Source organism: Anabrus simplex, chromosome 1 (genome assembly GCF_040414725.1).
Source record: "Anabrus simplex isolate iqAnaSimp1 chromosome 1, ASM4041472v1, whole genome shotgun sequence".
In the NCBI taxonomy this organism is placed as follows: domain Eukaryota; kingdom Metazoa; phylum Arthropoda; class Insecta; order Orthoptera; family Tettigoniidae; genus Anabrus; species Anabrus simplex.
In genome coordinates, this window is record NC_090265.1 from 672,128,200 (window position 1) to 672,146,537 (window position 18,338).

Sequence of the window (18,338 nt, forward strand, 5' to 3'; positions counted from 1 at the left end):
GTGACTGAGGTATGGGTGATGCTAGTAATACCATTGTTTATGCAGCCAGTCCCTGTTATGAATGGTGTGAAAATATCACTCATAGGGTCGGTTGGTGCATGCATTTCAGTAGGCTTGGCAGACTGATATGTAATAGCAACGGCTGGCACGGTCAGGAAAGCAACGGGAAACTACCTCACTCCTCATTTCCCTAGTACGCCTTTTCAGTGACGCCTAGGCCATTTATGACAGCTATTGGCAGAGCTGGAGAGGATCAAACCAGCCTTCAGGCTGAATACCCAACATACAAGTACAAGTAATCATCCTGTATTCAAAACAGACATATAATTTAAAATGTAGGGTTGCATCATGGATTAATATGTTCGGAATTTTGTGCACATTCTTTCCAAGGATATAATGCTGTAACTGCTAGAACTAGATAAGTCTTAACAAAATTTCTTAAAATAATACTTTAACGAATTCAGCAAGAACCACAGGTACCCTTCTTGAGATTTCAAAGAATGGTAAAATGTAGTTAGTGCCAGTATAACAATTTTAATGAAATCTGAGATTTCACCCTCATGCAAATAACTTATTTCAAATAAATACTGAAAATATTAAGGAAAATCTTTCTGAAAGCATGAATTTTGGTTGCGAGTACATTTCGAGCATCATTAGGCCTAATGGAGCTATTAATAGGAACAGAAAATTATACTGATTTAAAGAATATTGGTACTGGTATTTAATGAACATGTGAGGAAAATACATTTTGTGAAGAGCTTGTAGCAGATTGTGATATTTCATGGAATAGGCCTACCCTTAATAAACTTTAATGAACATTTATGCATTCAACTATCTCCATACGGATTGCCTAACTAGATACAGTGAACAAAAATACGAATATGAAGATCCGTTGCATAACTATTATGATACAATGGTTGAACATTCTTCCCACCTTTCTTGTTACTGAAGACATTCCTGTGATAGAACATCCTTCAAGAATTAATTCACTGTGGTCATGCAACACATGCTGACTCAACTCTTGGTGATTCGCAGTGATATACGGACAATTCACCACTGAAATGAAAAAAACAGGCTTTTGAGTAAGAACATACTAATCCATTACCTCTAACCTATTCAACTACTAATATGGAAATCGTCAGCACTTACCAGGACAGTCTATATGAATTTTGAATCTTCTCGCTGACTGTATGACGCTCATATGTCCCCGTAACTCTCGTTCGCTGGATGTGTCCCAGCTACAAAATTTACAAGTAAATCCAGTTTCATTAAGCCGCCCACGCTTTAGTGATTAAGATGACAACTTGTGTAGGCTACTTGTAATTTATGTCTCTTTAATTTTGCATCGTGTAGATAGCAGAAATTATCCGAATGAACGTATTAACCACACTAGAAATGATCCAAATGAACTTATTGACCATGTGTTGACGCAATTCAAACAAATATTAAAAATTATTCACCCGAACGTATTGGCCACATGCTAAACACAATTCAAACAACAACTTTTCCCTCCACTTACGCAAAAACAATTGTTAATCAATTTTCATATTTACTACGATTCATACCAGATGGCAGCACTTTCGTAAAAGGCTGAGGCCACCAGCGGCCATACTTTTCAAGAATGCATTCTGATTGGCCAGGTCGTATTATCGCAGTGTTATACCGAGACGCTTGTCCAAACTGTACATTGTGTTGCTATCTGTTGTGTAAAAGGTGAACTATCTCGCATCATCTCGCTCCTTCAAATAAAGACGGGAGTCATGATTAATCTAGAAGATGTAAAATCACGCTATTTTGGGCGCTTATGAATAAAAAACTCATGGCTTAGTGTATACTATAGTAACTTACATCCCATTACATTCTTAAACAATTATTTATTAACGTGTAAGTATTGCCAATATCATGAACATACGTCTCGTCACGGTGCATTCAGTCTTGAAAAGCATCATTTTAAGAAGAAAGGAACATGGGCAAAGTAATATTAGATGTTATCCATTAATACTGCATATTTGTTAAACATTTCTTCGTTACTGTATATAAAGCTTTATCGTTAGATTATTTGCCAATGTTGCCAGGAGTGCATTTGTTTATTTGTTTTATTTCAAGAGAAGCTTTCTGAACTAGACGTTGTGCTGCCATCTGTTGTGGAAAATATGAACTATTTGCGCTATATCGTTCGTTCCCGGAAGTCATACAGAGCGACCGGAAGTCATAAAGAGCCGTCTGCCCTAAACCGGATGAACGAATGAACGAACGAACCTGGAGCGGAGAGCGGCCTCTGACTTCCTGGCTCGCTCCTACCTTCCCGCTCCCAAGAGTCGACTCTTTTGAACGACTCTCAGTTAGGAGCGGGAGCGAATGAGCTAGCTCCCTCAAAAGAGCTAGTTCGACCCATCACTATACTGGTGTGTTGTAGTAGAAGGTTAAAGGTGTATCGTTTTCGTACATTTCGGGTTTATTTTCTTCCCGAATAAAATGCCAAGTGATGTTCTTTCACAGTTTACGTGTAAGTTATCAGTGGAATCTAAATCACTTGTTAGGATTGTTAGTTTATATGTATGTTGATTAAGTTCATCACGTCTTTGTGTTGTTACAGGAAGGCTGCTGTCAGATAATGCCCGTCAGATTTAGAATGGGAACATATATCATTACGAGATTATGATGGAATCACGTGTGCCTTTTTAGTATATTATTGGAAGATATGTTCAGTTAACATTTAGTTCTACATCTATCATGTGTGAACACTTCTGGGAGCCACTAGCTGAAGTACATCTTGGCTTGACAGGCCATCCTAATGAAGGAAATATTTATTGCCTCTGTAGCAGAGTATTTATACGGTAACAATACAGATAATTTATTCATGAATTAAACGATTGTTTTTTCGAGTTTGCCTTGCGATTAATAAGGTCATAAGTGATTTATTCTGTAATTTTCCCTCAGTAATGGTGAGCAGCTGTATGGGGGAATGGGTGAGAAGGCAGATGGCAGTGAGGAGGAAAATACTTACCTGGAAACCATTCCAACAGAGAAAACTGATTTTCAGTTGTACAGTCCCATTTCTGAGCCACCACCTGTGAAGACTGTTGGAAGACATGATGTGAGTTTAAGGTTCTGCACAGTTGTAGTACACTACCCCTATTTTCTGTCTGTGTGTCAAGTAATTTTGTAATTTATGAATGGATATTGTTTCAGACGTGTTGCAGTTTTCTTTGGTTAAACTGTCAGATTATGTCTTACAAAGGGATTGCATAGGTTATGTATGTTTGTCCCACTATGAAATTTAAATCGTTAACAAATATTTTTCTAGATTGGATTATTTTGAAAATATGGCCTGAATTTCATGTTTGTCAACAAAAAATTCCTAACATTATGTCAATTTTTGTAGTGAATGCTTCAAAAAATTGTATTAATTTAGAGAGATTTGATGCTGAAGCATTTCAGTCTTTTGAAAGTAAATGTGTGATTGTGTTTCATTGCTAGATGTATCAAGACAATTCCACAAAAGTTGTGTCCAACTATTCACAACTTCTCTTAAACGTCATGGTCATACTGCCAGCTAGTTTTAGAAAATTAGTATAAAAATTCCAACATGATAGGCCTACCTAACTGTATTGCCCAATGTTAATATCAGGTGGGTTGAATGGCATATTGTTGTTGATAATCATTCAAGTACTTAGATGATCACATGTATAACTTGTGCATGTCCACATCTTTTGCTGCTTAATTGAAGCATTTTTAGTACCTACAGTTTTGTATCAAATCAAATTAAAAGTTAAAATATATATGTTGTGCCATTGCACATGATCCTTTGAAACAGTTGATAATGTGGAACACACTTGCTGCTCAGCTGTTGATTATGTAAGATTGCACTGTAATTTGATAGTACTTCCGTTGACCCTTCACAGGTTAAAAAGCATACACAAATTATGTGAAACGATACTGGAAGTAGCGTAGAGGAGTGATCTTTCCTTTATGCTTCCCAGGGATCCACCACCCGCCCCTAGAAGCACTCTTACTTATATAGAGGAATTAAGACGAGTGACTGGAAATCTAAGATTTGCGAACATTTTGTGTGTTGCTATTGGCCGGCTCGGGTTAGCTTTCATAAAGACAAGTTTTCCATTGTCTCTGATTAGCTTGCATAATGTGTTTCTGCAAGGCTGCCACCTTAGTTGAAAATAAGAATACCGTGCAGTTTCAGATTGTCACAATGTGCGCCCTTAACTTTACTTTTAGTTACATTTTAGCAGAACTCCAGAGGATACTATTATCTGCGCACTTTTTAGCGATAGATTTACACCCTAGTGCTGAATTGGTCGACTTAAGTTATCTTCAAGATTCGTATTGGCAACCTTTGAAACACAAACTAAGAAACTCTTATGATCGCTGTGCGACATCTGGCGTACACTTTACGTACTTGTACTGTTGTTGTTTACACAGCAAACCCAAACTATAGAATTCATGCTAGGAGCACGTTTCGCATCGAGAAATGTTATATAGTATTATTTATTGTGTGTGTGACACAGTTGTTGGCATAAGATGATAAAGGTTTAGAAAATTCATATCGATCGATCATATTATCGATTCCATTCTGATTTCATTTCCATTCAGTTGGCAGTATTACCGGAACTGGCAGTGCTCCCCCCTTACTCCTCAACCCAGTACAAAAATCTATCACTAAGAAGTGCGCGTACAGTAGAGACCTATTGGCCACTTCGTAACCCTAACCTCTGGCTTACCCCTCCAGCCCTCCTTTGCTTGTCTTCAGCCCAATGGTCTTGTCACTAACCAGGCCTAACCAATCCAGCCGAATGGTCATGCCACTAGACAGACTTAACCAATCTAAACCAATGGTATCCTTCATTAGTGTGCTGTGACGTCTAAACTGCACCATGTTGGATCGGTAACCTGTCTTTCGCGAAGGGTCGGTGGAAGCTTTACCATTCATTTCATACTCTGCCAGCCTTTGGCTAGCACTACATGAAGTATCTTAGTAGGTTAGAGTTCTTAATTACTTCAAACTTCATGATTTAGTGTTATTCTGTTCATGAAATTTTAAGCCTTCTTTCCATATTATTGAGATTGGATTTAAAAAAGAGTTAGTATTCTTGATGGGCCAATGACCTAACTGTTAGGCCCCTTTAAACAGCATGCATCATCATCATCATCATCATCATCGATATTCCTGATGCCAAAGTTTGAGCAGAAGTTGGCAGGTTCAATCCTAGCTTGGTCCATTGTTACTCGAGGGTGCTCAGATAATCGGTTTTGTGTCTATAGATTTATCAGCATGCAAAAGAACATCTTTCCTTGATGTCTCTGATAACCATAACATAAAGCCAATAATATCATTATTCAAATTTTATGGCCTTCAGTGGGCCATTTTAGTCAATTTTATAACAATTTTTTTTTTTTCATTTTCCTGTCAGCCCAGTACTTCTTCATTCTCTCGGATCTCAACTATTTTTCTGAAATCGCCCGTCCCATTGTCTGTCTGTTGATCTTGGTTTGTGGACTGGTTTGTCTGCGAGTCGTGATTGTCTGTTTTGTTTTTAAAATTATTTATTGTAATTTCTAGTTCCATCACATCTTCTTTGATTTCTGTAATCCATCTAATGTTGTCTTACTGTTCCGTAATTTTTCGGTAATTCTCCTGGTGATCCTGTGTGTTCTGGTGTTCTGAGTAGATGTCCAAAAAATGTATTATTCTTTTCTTTCTGATTGTGCCCATTGCTGGTTCCATTTCCTTGCTAGTTTCCAGTGTCCATTTTCTCAGTATTTTTTGTTTATGCACCAACTTGGGTATACTGTCTATTTCTGCAGTGTTGGTTGTTTTGAAAATGGTTTTACTTGCATATGTTATTTCTGGTTGTGTAAGCGTTATGTAATTTTAAATTGTGGCTGTAGAGAGTCCTTTTTTATTGTATTGTTCTTGGTGATATAACGTGCTCTGGTCATTTTTTAAAATTCTGTTATGCCATGTCTGTTTTTCGTTGAGGTTATGTTATTATTTCACCTAATTATTTAAATTTGTTTATGATTTTGATTTCCTGTTCATCTGTTGTGATTTTATTTACGGATGGTGGGTCAGTTAACATGATTTCTGTCTCTTCGAAGGATATTCTGCTGACTGCAATTCCTCATACGTCGGGCAAACAGGACGCAGTTTCATCACTAGATATTCAGAGCACGTCAACGCTATAAGATACAATAGGTTTTCAGCAATAGGTCAACACATCTCTGACTCCAACCACAAGTTTACCGACATTGAACACGATTTAGAGATCCTTCAAATGGCCAATAAAGGGCCTCTCATGAACATAATCGAAAATTGTTTCATCCATTTCGATCAATACTTTAATCCTAACTTCAACTTAAATGAAATCTCTGACAAGCCTAATATCCTTTTCGATTTCTTAATTAACTTGTTTAAAAATATCAGATTTCCAAACACTAGCGCTATCTTTCAAGCCATGTGCAATCCACATCCCCGTCACTTACCCACACTACTTCATCCCTCTGCCCCACCATAGCCGTACTCTTCAGCTTTAGCTCCTCCTTTTCCCCCTTCCCCTCCCCTCACTCTCCCTTCCCTTCCGCTACTCGGCCTCCATTATAGCTCTATTCATTAGCCCAGCTCCCCTCCTTTCAACATCTATGCCATCATGCTACTCAAGGTGAGTTCGCCTCCTTTCCCTTATATTTCTTTTGGCTATGTACGTTTATATGACGCCTAATTTGGCTTTCAATCTTTTCGTCAGGTCTCCACGTTTCCATACTGAACTGGGAAACGTGACATTAATTCAAATTATGATCTTCACAAGACCACATTGTTGGCTTCAAAACCACCTGAATTAAGCCTGTTAATTACTGCAACTTTAGAGAACAAGATTATTCTTCCCACTGATAACATGAGGCCTTATGTTCTACAAACCTCAAGCTGGACTACTTTCTCGTGTATCATACCCTAACTATTGTTACCTTCTCCGTTTTGATTTCATTGTTTTAACTTTTGACAATTTAGCTTTCAACATTAATCCTTATATTTGCTGTCATGTGTTTTATATTTCAACTAGTCGTAGTTTAACATTTGTCTTGTAGGTGCTATCATGTGTTATATATTGCTATTCGATAAGTTGCATTTTGCTCAATTGATTTGTTGGCTGATGATGACGCGCAATGAGCGTCGAAACTAGTACCAACCTTCTCTAGACGTTATGTGATATATATTCACATCAATAAACATTCATGGTATTGAAAAGGTGGACCTTTAACATTTTCATTTTACTGTAACCCCAGTTCAATACGGAACAAAATGAAGTTTCTAACTTTCAAGGATATTCTGCTGTCGATTTTCTGTGCTATTTCCTGTAGTGATTTAACTTGTCAGGCTTCCTGAATGTTGCTGGACAGGAGAGCAAGATCATCAGTGAATCCCAGGCAGTTTAAACTTATGCTGTCTTCCAATTTTGATATTCATCAGGTTATCCTTGTACCATATTCCAAGGCACCGAACGGTGATGATGAGAGGCAATCTTCCTGTCTTAAATCTGTTTTCTTGTGAAGAATGGCTCAGAAAATTCCCCTCTGAAACTTTACTTGAAACTTTGTGTTGGTTAAGGTGAGTTTTATCAGTTTATTGTCCGGCTCCATGGCTAAATGGTTAGCGTACTGGCCTTTGGTCACAGGGGTCCTGGGTTCAATTCCCGGCAGGGTCGGGAATTTTAACCATCATTGGTTAATTTCCCTGGCATGGGGGCTGGGTGTATGTGTTGTCTTAATCATCATTTCATCCTCATCACGCCTATGGGCGTCACATCAAAAGACCTGCACCTGGCGAGCCGAACCCATCCTGCAATCTCCCGGTACTAAAAGCCATACACCATTTCATTTCATCAGTTTATTAACTTAGTTTGATTTTATTACCATAATTTTGGGTGAGAGTCCAAAATTTCTTAAGATTTTCAATATTGAAGATCTATCGATGGATAGTCATAAGCCTTCTTAAGTGTTAAGAGGCTTGTTTTGTTTCCTGAATATGCCATGACTAATTTTAAAATGATGAGAAGCCAAGTGAACATAGACGGAGAACAGTTAGAGAATGTAGAACACTTTACATATCTGGGTAGCATTATTAATGGAAGTAATGAAATCAACCGTGAAATTAACTAAGTAAAGGTACAACATTTTATCCTCAAGTCAGAGAGGTTTTATGGGATGACAAAATACTCAAGAGAAGGAAATTAACATTATATAAACAGTATTTCATACCAATTGTAACATACGGACTAGAAATGCTGGTAACAACTAATAAGAGACAAGATAGTAAGATCCAAGCAGTAGAAATGAAATTTTTAAGAACATTGGTTAAAAGGACAAGAAGAGATAGAATTCAAAATATTAAAATCAAAGAAGAGCTAAATATAGAATCGTTAGGACAACATACAGAAAGCAAGACTGAGATGGTTCGGACATGTAAAAAGAATGGAAAACGAACGGGTAGCAAGAAGGGAATTGGAAAGAGACCAGTTGGAAGACCGAGAAGAAGGTGGATGGATGAGATTTGGAAGGACATTAGAAAAGCTGGATTGGAAGTGGCGGAAGTAATGGAGCAGGAAAAGTGGAAGGACGGAAAGAAGTGGAGGAGGCTGGTTAAACACCCCGGGTGACTGGAGTGGGACATTGATGATGATGATGATGATGATGATGATGATAATGATTTTACCGAGTGAGTTGGCGGTGTGGTTAGAGGTGCGCAGCCGTGATCTTGCATTCGGGATGTAGTGGGTTTGAACCCCAATGTCAGTAGCCCTGAAGCTGGTTTTCTTTGGTTTCCCATTTTCACATCAAGCAAATCCTGGGGCTGTACCTAAATTAAGGCCATGGCCGTTTCCTTCCCACTCCTAGCCCTTTCCCAAACCATCATCGCCATAAGACCTATCTGTGTTGCTGCGACGTAAAGCAAATTGTACAAAAAAAAAAAAAAAATCCTTAGGTTCCTTGCAGTTTAAAAGTACTGTATATTGAAACTTTTGCCATGATTTTGGCATCTTCCTTGTTACTTTGTGCCATTTTTTTTCCATCCACTCACTTTTCAGCGTTAACATAAGCTCACCAAACAAAAAAATTAGTCACCCCTGGAGAAATCATTACAAGCATCATTTAATACCGTGTAATTCCGCCTTTGGACTTGATAACCTCCTGGATTCGGTTAGGAAGTGGGTCCACAAGGTTGTGCTGGTACATCGCATCCAGATTAAGCCACTGGCTGAGGATTTGGTCAAACAATTCCACCAAATTGTGGGGAAGCTGGTGTCAGCATTTTACTTGCTGCTCCAACTGGTCCCACAGATTTTCAATGGGGTTCAGGTCAGGTTCTTTTGCAGGTCATTTGAGAAGTAATAGGTTGAGGGAGTGTTCATAAAACCAGTCACATATGTGTCCAGCTCGATGAACTTTGCTGTTGTCATTTTGAAAAATCCGAGTTTGTTTTGTTTGTCCACTCCTTGTTCCGTTGCTCTACGGGGTCTGGTATGAGGTGAGATGAATCTGTCGTGGCAGGTTTTTATGACCGGATGCCCTTCCTGATGTCAGCCACATCAGAGGAAGTTAATGAGATGAAATGAATAACATGATATATGATAGTAGGAAGAGAGAGGGGGAAACCCAGTGCCGGCACATAGCCTACTCCTCTCAAATAGAACCAAGGGGTCTGTTCAAGGCTTAACGTCTCCGTCCGATGGACGAATCACCGTCAACAGCATCATAGGCCCTCACTCCATATGAGCACTGCAGTGAGGTTTGGAATTTAATCCAGGCTTCTGGCATTCAATCTAGTTATTGGAAATTGTTTAACACCACCTCCCCTACACTGCCAGCCAATATTCTGATGGTGAAATTTTTTTTGACCAACGGGAGTCGAACTGGCTAATCTCGGTGTCAGACCGTTTAGACTTCGATGCCTTAATGATCATGGCCACCAGGCGGGCATTGAAAAATCAGAGTATGAATAGCATATTCATCAAGCAGATGTTGACTGAAAGGCAACATCTGATCATCCAGAATGTTTAAATAAACGTGCTGGTTCATGTTAGTGGTCACTTCAGTGAGCAGGTCCAATCCATGGTACGAAAAACATCACCAAAACATCACAGACCCACATCTGGCTTGAACCTGACTTTGCACACATCCAGGATGAAATGCTTCATTTGTCCATCAGTGCATTCAACGACGTGCATCATTGGAATCCAGGTAGAAACTTAATTCGTCAGACCACATTATGTTCTGCCAGTCAGCTACTGTCCATGTTCTATGATTTCTAGCCCATTGAAGACTTGCAGCTTTATGTGCCTGTGTGAGCAATGGTCTCTTGTGAGGTGACAGACTCCAAATGTCCATTGCATGGCCTCTGTTTGATTCATGGCCAATGAATGTGAGATTTTTGAAATTAAAAGCCATGTCCCTGTGTGTCAGATTCCACACAACACTGCAGGTCCTATGGCTATGATCACAGTGATGTTCACAGTCACATAAAACTACAGGCGTATTTTCCATGCGACTTTGGGCAAGGAGTTAGACCTTCGGAATTGGTGCCATCTAAGTGGCGTACCTGTCAGTTTTGACATTCTGGTTGTGCTGTTGTTCCTTGAGAATGAAACTGGAATATATGGTAGCATGAGTTCTGAGAACTAATAATAATAATAATAATAATAATAATAATAATATGGTCTTGGCTCACAGAGTTGCAGGACTTCTGAAGTGGTGCTATCTAGATGACTGGCTTACCACTTTTGAGATTCTGATTGTGTTGCTATCCAGCAGAGAAAGTGGAACTCCTCTCGATGGTTCCTATAGCTGTGTTAATTTGTTGGCTATTGCCGAATACACCACCAGAGGTCTTTAACTTGCCAGCAACAGTGACATAGTGCCAAAAGTTTTGCCTTCCTGTAAAAAATAAGAGTACCTTGGCTGTTCAAACCCAGGATCTTGTGATTAACAAATTGGACACTCCACCTTCGATCTACTGAGGCAGTCTGAACACAATAAGCTCATATAGATCCAGTAATTTCACGTTTTCTTCCTAACCCCAAAAGGTTTACAAGTAGGCTTGCAGAGTGTAGGAAATCTTATTTTCCTACCTTTCATAGTCCTTCCTTTCTTTTATGGGACTATTCTTAATGTGTTAAATCAATCAACACACTCATCTTATTCTCTGAGTTTGCAGTTCATGGCACTTCATGGCATGTTACAATACATTGCTAATATTCTTTTATTATTTGTCAGCTTAATTTTTTTTCTGTGTGGTTTTCAATTTGTGTTTTCTTTTTCAGGAGGAAAGTGTTAGCTGTTACTGCAGCGCCTCACATACTGACAACAACTATTCAACAGATGAACACGACAGCATTCGAGAAGGACCTGGGGGGGGTGGTGGCGGAGGGATTGGTATACCTCGAGGAGGCCTCCATCTTAGTGACAGTGGAGCTGATCTGTCAGAGTGTGGTGGTGACACACGACATGCGGAATGGGAGCGCTATTGGGCAACCAATGGTGAGAGGCTTATTTGGGAAAGCTGGATTGCTAAATATGGTGAATATATCAATCCAGCATACCTGGAGAATGCTGGTGATCACCGAAACCAAGGCAGTGAGGGTCAGGCTGAGATAACAGAAGATGTTGTCCCACTCTTGCAGGAAAAGGACACATCCAATTCGGCCTCATTATCAAGTCCATTTTTTCCTATTTCTGAAGAGAAAAATAGCTCTGTAGTAAGTGAACGATTAATTTCTTCTAATGAAGAACTTTTGTTATTCCAAAGTCGTTTAGATAGTACCTCAAACAGCACATACCAGAACACGTACGAAAATGTTCAATTGCGATGTGCTAAGAAAGTATCACGCACTCACTTTAGATTCAGTAGTGATGATTCTCCTTGTGCTACCAGTGATGATGTCTTTGTTCAGCAGAGCTCCTGTGATTCTGTTGAGAGATCAAGCTTTAAAGGTGTGAGCTCTGCCTCAGGTGGAATTTCTTTAAGTGGCAAATTAGACGAATGTGAAGAGAAAATGTGTAAACCATCTAGAATTATTTTTGAGGACTCTACAACAAATGATTCCTCACAGTCAGGGCTGATATCTAGTGATAATGTGCTATCGCCTTTAAGCACTGATGAATCTTCGACTGACGGTAGTGTTGAGGGACGGTTTGTTGGCAGTCGCTGTGATTCTATGAACAGCAGTGTAGCCAATACCGCTGTCACTACAGATTCCATGACTAATGTAACAAGGATTACAATCTCATCTTTGGACTTCAGTTGTGATACTGATTCATTACGCAGCAGTACTTTCTCAAGTTCAGAAGACAGCGGAGGAAGTAGTAATGAGGGTGTAGCTGTGACTGAAACTGATCTCTATTGGCAGGAGTTATGGAAACAACATTTCCAGGAACAGTACCAGTTTCACTACAATGCCTTTGTCGCAGTCCGTCACCAAGATGTAGTGGAAGAGGAAAGTGAGAGCAAGTCTTCCAGTAAAGTTGAGATTGAAGTTTGTATGGAAACGCAGGGTTTCCAGGAAGCCCTGCCTGAAATGGAACCATTCCTTGATACTTTTTCTAGTGATCTTACAAAGACTGAAATAAATTTCTGCTCTGAAAATGAGAAATTGGAATCCAGTATTGCTTCAAATCTTCTATATAGATGCGTTGAGGAGATGGAATCTGATGATACCCAGAGTATTGAAAGGAATGCAACACAATCAGGGAAAGATAAAATGGGTTGCGAAGAGGAAAATTCTTCATTTAATATTAGTGAGAGTGATGAGACTGTTCTAACTACAAAGAATTTTGACAGCGAATGTGAAATGTTGTCTCCATGCAAACACCCTAGACATGAAGGAGTAGATAGTTCTGAGTTAGCAGAAAGTGATTCAACTTTTGATGAATCAGATGCCCGAACTGTTCTTTCTAAAGTGTCTTGTTTTGATCTGAAGGTGAGGAGACTGAATGAGTTAATTCAAGAATCATGTAGCAGTGAAGATTCTCTTATTAAATTTAGTAATAGTGGAACAGCTAGTGATGAGTCAATGCTGAACAATGACGTGCCTATTAATGGGTTAATTAAAGTGAAGAATACTCAACCAAGAGCTAGACGCCGGAAAGAAAGGTAGGTTTCTCTTGCCCTTTTATAAATCATCGTGTCAGTTAAACATAGCTAGACCTTGTGAGGGTGTTGTATACAGTATCTGAAAAGTGCATATTTGCCAATTGTATACATTGCTATTATATCGCATAGCTCCCTCTGTGGATCATTGGTTGAGTGTTTGCCTCCAGATCCCAAGATCATGGGCTCAAACCCGGCAGAGGTAGTCGGATTTTTGAATGGCGAAATATAGTCCACTTGGCACTCTTAACGTCATATGATGTCAGCATGTAAAAGATCTCTAGTGACACATCTGGTGTTTTCGTGATAAAGTAAATTAAAAGTTTGTCATAAGTCGCCCAGGGCATATCTGTTTCTCTGTCATTCAATGGAGTAAAACAGAATGTTGAAATGACATGCAGGCAGGCCGGCTGAATAACATTGTATCAAAATACCTGCATACTGGAACTGAGGCCATATTGTTATTATTATTATTATTATTATTATTATTATTATTATTATTATTATTATTATTATTATTATATCAGATTTACTCAATTCATGTACTTTTTTTATTGGATGAGGTACTGCCGGACGTTTCGTGTTCGTCTTTTGTGACTGATAGGTCAAAGTAAGTATGTAAACTATGCAAAATATTCTAGTCAAGAGATATGTCTGATGTAAATTTATTTGAAACACAATACTCACTGTACGACATAGAAAATAAGTGTCGTGAGCTCTATAAGTATTCATCAGTTTGGATAAAAAATATGTTCAACTTTTGGTAACATGCCTGTATAAGGCCTCAAACAGCTGTAAAAGATTGCTGGTTTCTTAGTGTACTATTCTCCTTCAATTTATTTTTGTTACTTGACAACAAACAATATGTCCCCATCTAGGGATTGCCATAAAACAAAGCCTACTGAACACTATAATTTCATAATTAAAACTAGGAGGGTTTGAAAGAAATTAAAAATATATATATATATTTTAGGGTCCATTGAAGTGATTGCATGAGATTGCAGTTGAGCCTTTTAGAGCAGCAATTGCTGTTCTTAGAGAAAAGGCATTGTTCAGATGGAAGTCCTTGCAGAACTTTGTGAAGAAGCTTGGAATTGTACCTCTTGCACCGATCATTAAACCGATATCCTGAAGTTAGCCAAGTTGGTACTTTGATTTGTAATATGGAATGGTAAGAGCATAGGTGGAGCATTTCTCGGTGTGAACATCAGATGGTTGTTCGAGGTATGAGTGTTCTTACAGTTGTGTCTATCTCTTGGATACTGAAAACTTGCACTACGTTGCTCTTTCAGTGCTTCTTGGTGTAATTGATTGCCACAAGTTTGCATGGCCCAGTATCCTAGTACTTGCTTATTAGAGATTTACAAAAATCTCATAAATAGGGCTGGCATATATTGGTTTTGGTTTACATCTATACTTGGCAACTTTCTTGCAACCATTAAAGGCGTTCCAAGTTAAAAGCACAAGTACTGATGGCGATAATCAAAATAATGTAATAATAAACATCTTCTGGCTTCATCTACCTCATTGCAGACCTTCTGCAGTAGGGCCATTAAGATAGCCTGCCTAACAATTTCGACATTCCGACTAGCAAGGAAAGTGGAATTCTTCTGGATGGTTCCTGTGGCTGAGTTAATTTTTATTTTCTCAGATGATGCAGAGGATGCCACCAGAGTTCCTTAACATGTTAGCAACCTCATGGAATGCCAAGATTTTTCACCATCCTTTAAAAATCAAATCTGTGAACTGGGTGTGATGGGTAAGACAATCTACCACTGATCAACCGAGGCAACTTTAAGTTACTGTTAATACAATATACCGTATTTACTCGTGCATTACATACTCCCCCTGGCTTTTCGAGACGAAGAGAATGAAAAAAAAATAAATCTTGCATACAAGACCCCCCCCCCCCCCCCAATGTATTTCGTCAGAGAAGAACAGCGATTCCGCTTTGAAGCGGGTGCAAGCCTTACTGCAGCTCTGATGACACTGCATAAATTTCTGAATATAGTTTCGTACCGTATGACCCACGCAATGAAAACACTCGTCGAAGTTATGCGGTACATCTGTGTTTTGTATTTAAGAAATGTCCACCTCTGTAGCATAGGCCTACTGCAGCTCTGATGGCATCCCACAAATGGGTGAATAGTTTTGTTTCCTACCCGTGCATTGCAAGCACACATCATTCAAGTATATGTGTCTGTGTTTTGTAGTTAAGAATGTTCACCAACATAATGGTTAGCACAATTAGCTGCCGTTCTCGGGAGCCTGAGTTCGATTTCCAGTACCTTATTGCCAGAGATTTACGAAAGGCAGGAAGATTGACATGTGGTAAAAATGGTACATGCAACTCCCTTCCACTGGAGGCCTGTCTAAAAAGAGTTGCACCACCTCGGGATGAGGAAATTAGTTTAGTTACGAAATATTTACTTTTGTTGCTATTAACCCATTAGCACCTGAATTAATTTTTTTCTGAGATTTACATATTTATTGTGTTTTGCCACATGTTTGCTACCAAAATAAACTAATGAAACAAGTTTCCGAATTTTGGGACCACTAGGTCATAAGATATTTGATGTTGCCATATGGCAACACTAGGCGCTTACACTACCTATTTTTTAATGATTACTTTTGGAAGTCGAATTTAGGTAGCAAAGTGTTTTTTTTTTGTTTTTGTACAATGTCAGTGTTTAAGTATGTTGGCATTATTTATTGTAAGAATATGGAATATCCATTTTTATTCAAATCATAGCAAAAAAAAAAAAAAAAGAATTATTGAACAAAGGAGAAAATATTTATTTGCAGTACGGAGACACATGTAGGCTACAGTTCTTTGCCTGTCAAAATGAAACACTCGCTGGAAAAATACAATAAAATAAAAAATAAGAAAACGAAGAATCAAAGAATTTCAGATGCAGTTACATACTATAGTCTATAGAGTAACTACAGTAGTCAGTGTTTTCATAGGCAGGTAAAATACTTGTGCTTTAGTCACAGAGATAGAGAATGGCAGTCTTTCACTGTCTTCATATCATCCTGCGTGTCCCAATAAGAACACTTGGAGTGATCGTTTAACACCTTGTAACTTCGGCCAGTATAGGTTTTTTTTAGAGAGTAGTAGGTTTAAAATGTGAGTATAACTTGGAAACAACTCTCTAACCCATGGGTAAATAATGAAAATATCGACCTTTATTATTATTATTATTATTATTATTATTATTATTATTATTATTATTATTATTATTTACATAGTTATGTACGGACTTTATTTGGTATAAATCGTGGTATTAACGAAACGCGAGGTTATGTCACGACATGTCTGCTATATGTATATTAAAATGAGTTTATTTAATGTAAGAACACATAATTTATTAATAGTTTATAACTGGAATAGCTGGAATTATAAGATTGGCATTCTAATTTGTAAACTCCGGAGTTCACATATCTATTATTAGTGTTGTTGATGTTATTGTTGACAGTGTGTGGATTGAAAATACAGTAGAACCCCGTTTATCCTAAATAAATGTGGCAGAGCCACTTCGGTTGACGCTTTTTTTCGGATGACACATGGTAAATATTTTCGGAAGTTAAATGTCGAAAAAATTCATAAACTCTGTTATGCAAAGGTGAATACTGTATATTAACATTAAAATGTTTACATATCACTTAGGGTTGCCAGATGTACGGTTTTGCCCGGAACAATACGGTTTTTCCTCATTTTGTTCCGCGTACGGTGCACCCTTCAAACCGTACGCCCAATGTTCCGTTTTTTTTAATATCGCGGTTTAGACAATAGTATAGTATCGAAAAAGTGCGCGGTTATGATGAAAATATTCTGTATTCTGATTTCTGACCAATGATCTGCCATCACAGTTGAGAACAGCGCCTCTGGCAGTGTGCTAGCGGTACTAGCGGACATGTAGAGCATGAGTCTCCTGCACTGTGATCGGAAGCAGGACGTGTGCGGTAAACAAGAAATTGCTCTCTCATAGTGTTTCCCATTAACAGTGAGGTATTTCGACGAAAAACTATACATTTGTAACAGACTTATAGACTTATGAAGATGCGGACGAAAGTGCTATAAAAATGTCTCAACAAATTTATAACAGAATTTCGGAAAATGGTTTAATGTTGTCCCATATTTCAAGCTATACTGCTGACAACACAATTTCTAATTTTGGGAAAAACATTCTGTATATGTACACCTAAAGGCAGAAAATCCAACCTTGGTCAAGTCTTAATTGTTGTGCACATGTTGTTCGCAATTCATGTAAAGCTGGGATGAATTCTATGTCAATTGATATTGAAATGTTGATAATTAAAGTACCGGTATTCGATTACTTTTCAAATTCAGCAAAAAGAGTTTTACACTTAAAATAATTATTTCAGTTTCTTAATATTAAATACGCTAATTTGTTAAGACATGTGCCAACAAGATGGCTTTCTATAAAGCCTGTTATTGAAAGACTGCTGAGAAACCTCCCAGCGATAGTATCTTATTTTTCAAGTGTTAAAGACTGCCCAGTATTCATTAAGAAATATTCGTTAGGTTCCTCAGAATCAGATTCTGGTAAGCAAACACTTCTAGTAGAATTGTATCTACATTTTTCGAAACATTTAGCAGATGTTTTCAATAAGGCAGTTCTTAGTCTTGAAAAGAGTGATCTGACAATCTGTGAGGTATATACTGTTAGTCTATTAAAAGTTTGAAAATGCAACAGGAACAGAGAATGGGGGAAATACATTTTTGGTTACAAAGTGACTTGCACATTAAGTAAATTGAATTATTTGTTTACTGGGGAAGTTAAGGTCTGTGAAAATGATTTTATACATGCCTATGAGGTTTGTGTTAAGTATCTATGTAAATGATTTGATTTTAGTGATGATTGTAATGTTTATTCACTGATGAATTGTATAACTCTAAAAAAAACTCACCTCAGTTCAGCAAGATTTTAAAGGTAGTGGAGACACTACTGTAGATTTACAGGAAAATATGAATATTGATGATATGTGTTCAGAATTTGTAGAAATAGTCAATTTGATTTTCTAGTGAGAGTGGTGTTGGTGAAAAGCTAAAACTAGCTATCCTAAGTAAAACAATGCCAGATAGGTGGGTATATATCACCGGTTTAATTGGCCCAGAAAAACTGAAGAACATTTTGATGGTACTTAAGTCTGTCTT

General features: G+C 38.1%; 1 protein-coding gene across 1 annotated transcript in view; it reads left to right on the forward strand.

Annotated features, from left to right (window-relative positions):
* The first annotated feature begins 2,406 nt into the window (after positions 1 to 2,406).
* The window catches only part of Tgs1 (Trimethylguanosine synthase 1), a 95,796-nt gene continuing 79,864 nt past the window's right edge, over positions 2,407 to 18,338 (forward strand). Inside the window, exons 1-4 of the mRNA XM_067135869.2 lie at positions 2,407 to 2,506; positions 2,597 to 2,837; positions 2,941 to 3,097; positions 11,331 to 13,159. Coding sequence (XP_066991970.2) covers positions 2,734 to 2,837; positions 2,941 to 3,097; positions 11,331 to 13,159 — 2,090 coding nt within the window. The 5' untranslated portion in view covers positions 2,407 to 2,506; positions 2,597 to 2,733. The remainder of the gene's footprint in view (positions 2,507 to 2,596; positions 2,838 to 2,940; positions 3,098 to 11,330; positions 13,160 to 18,338) is intronic.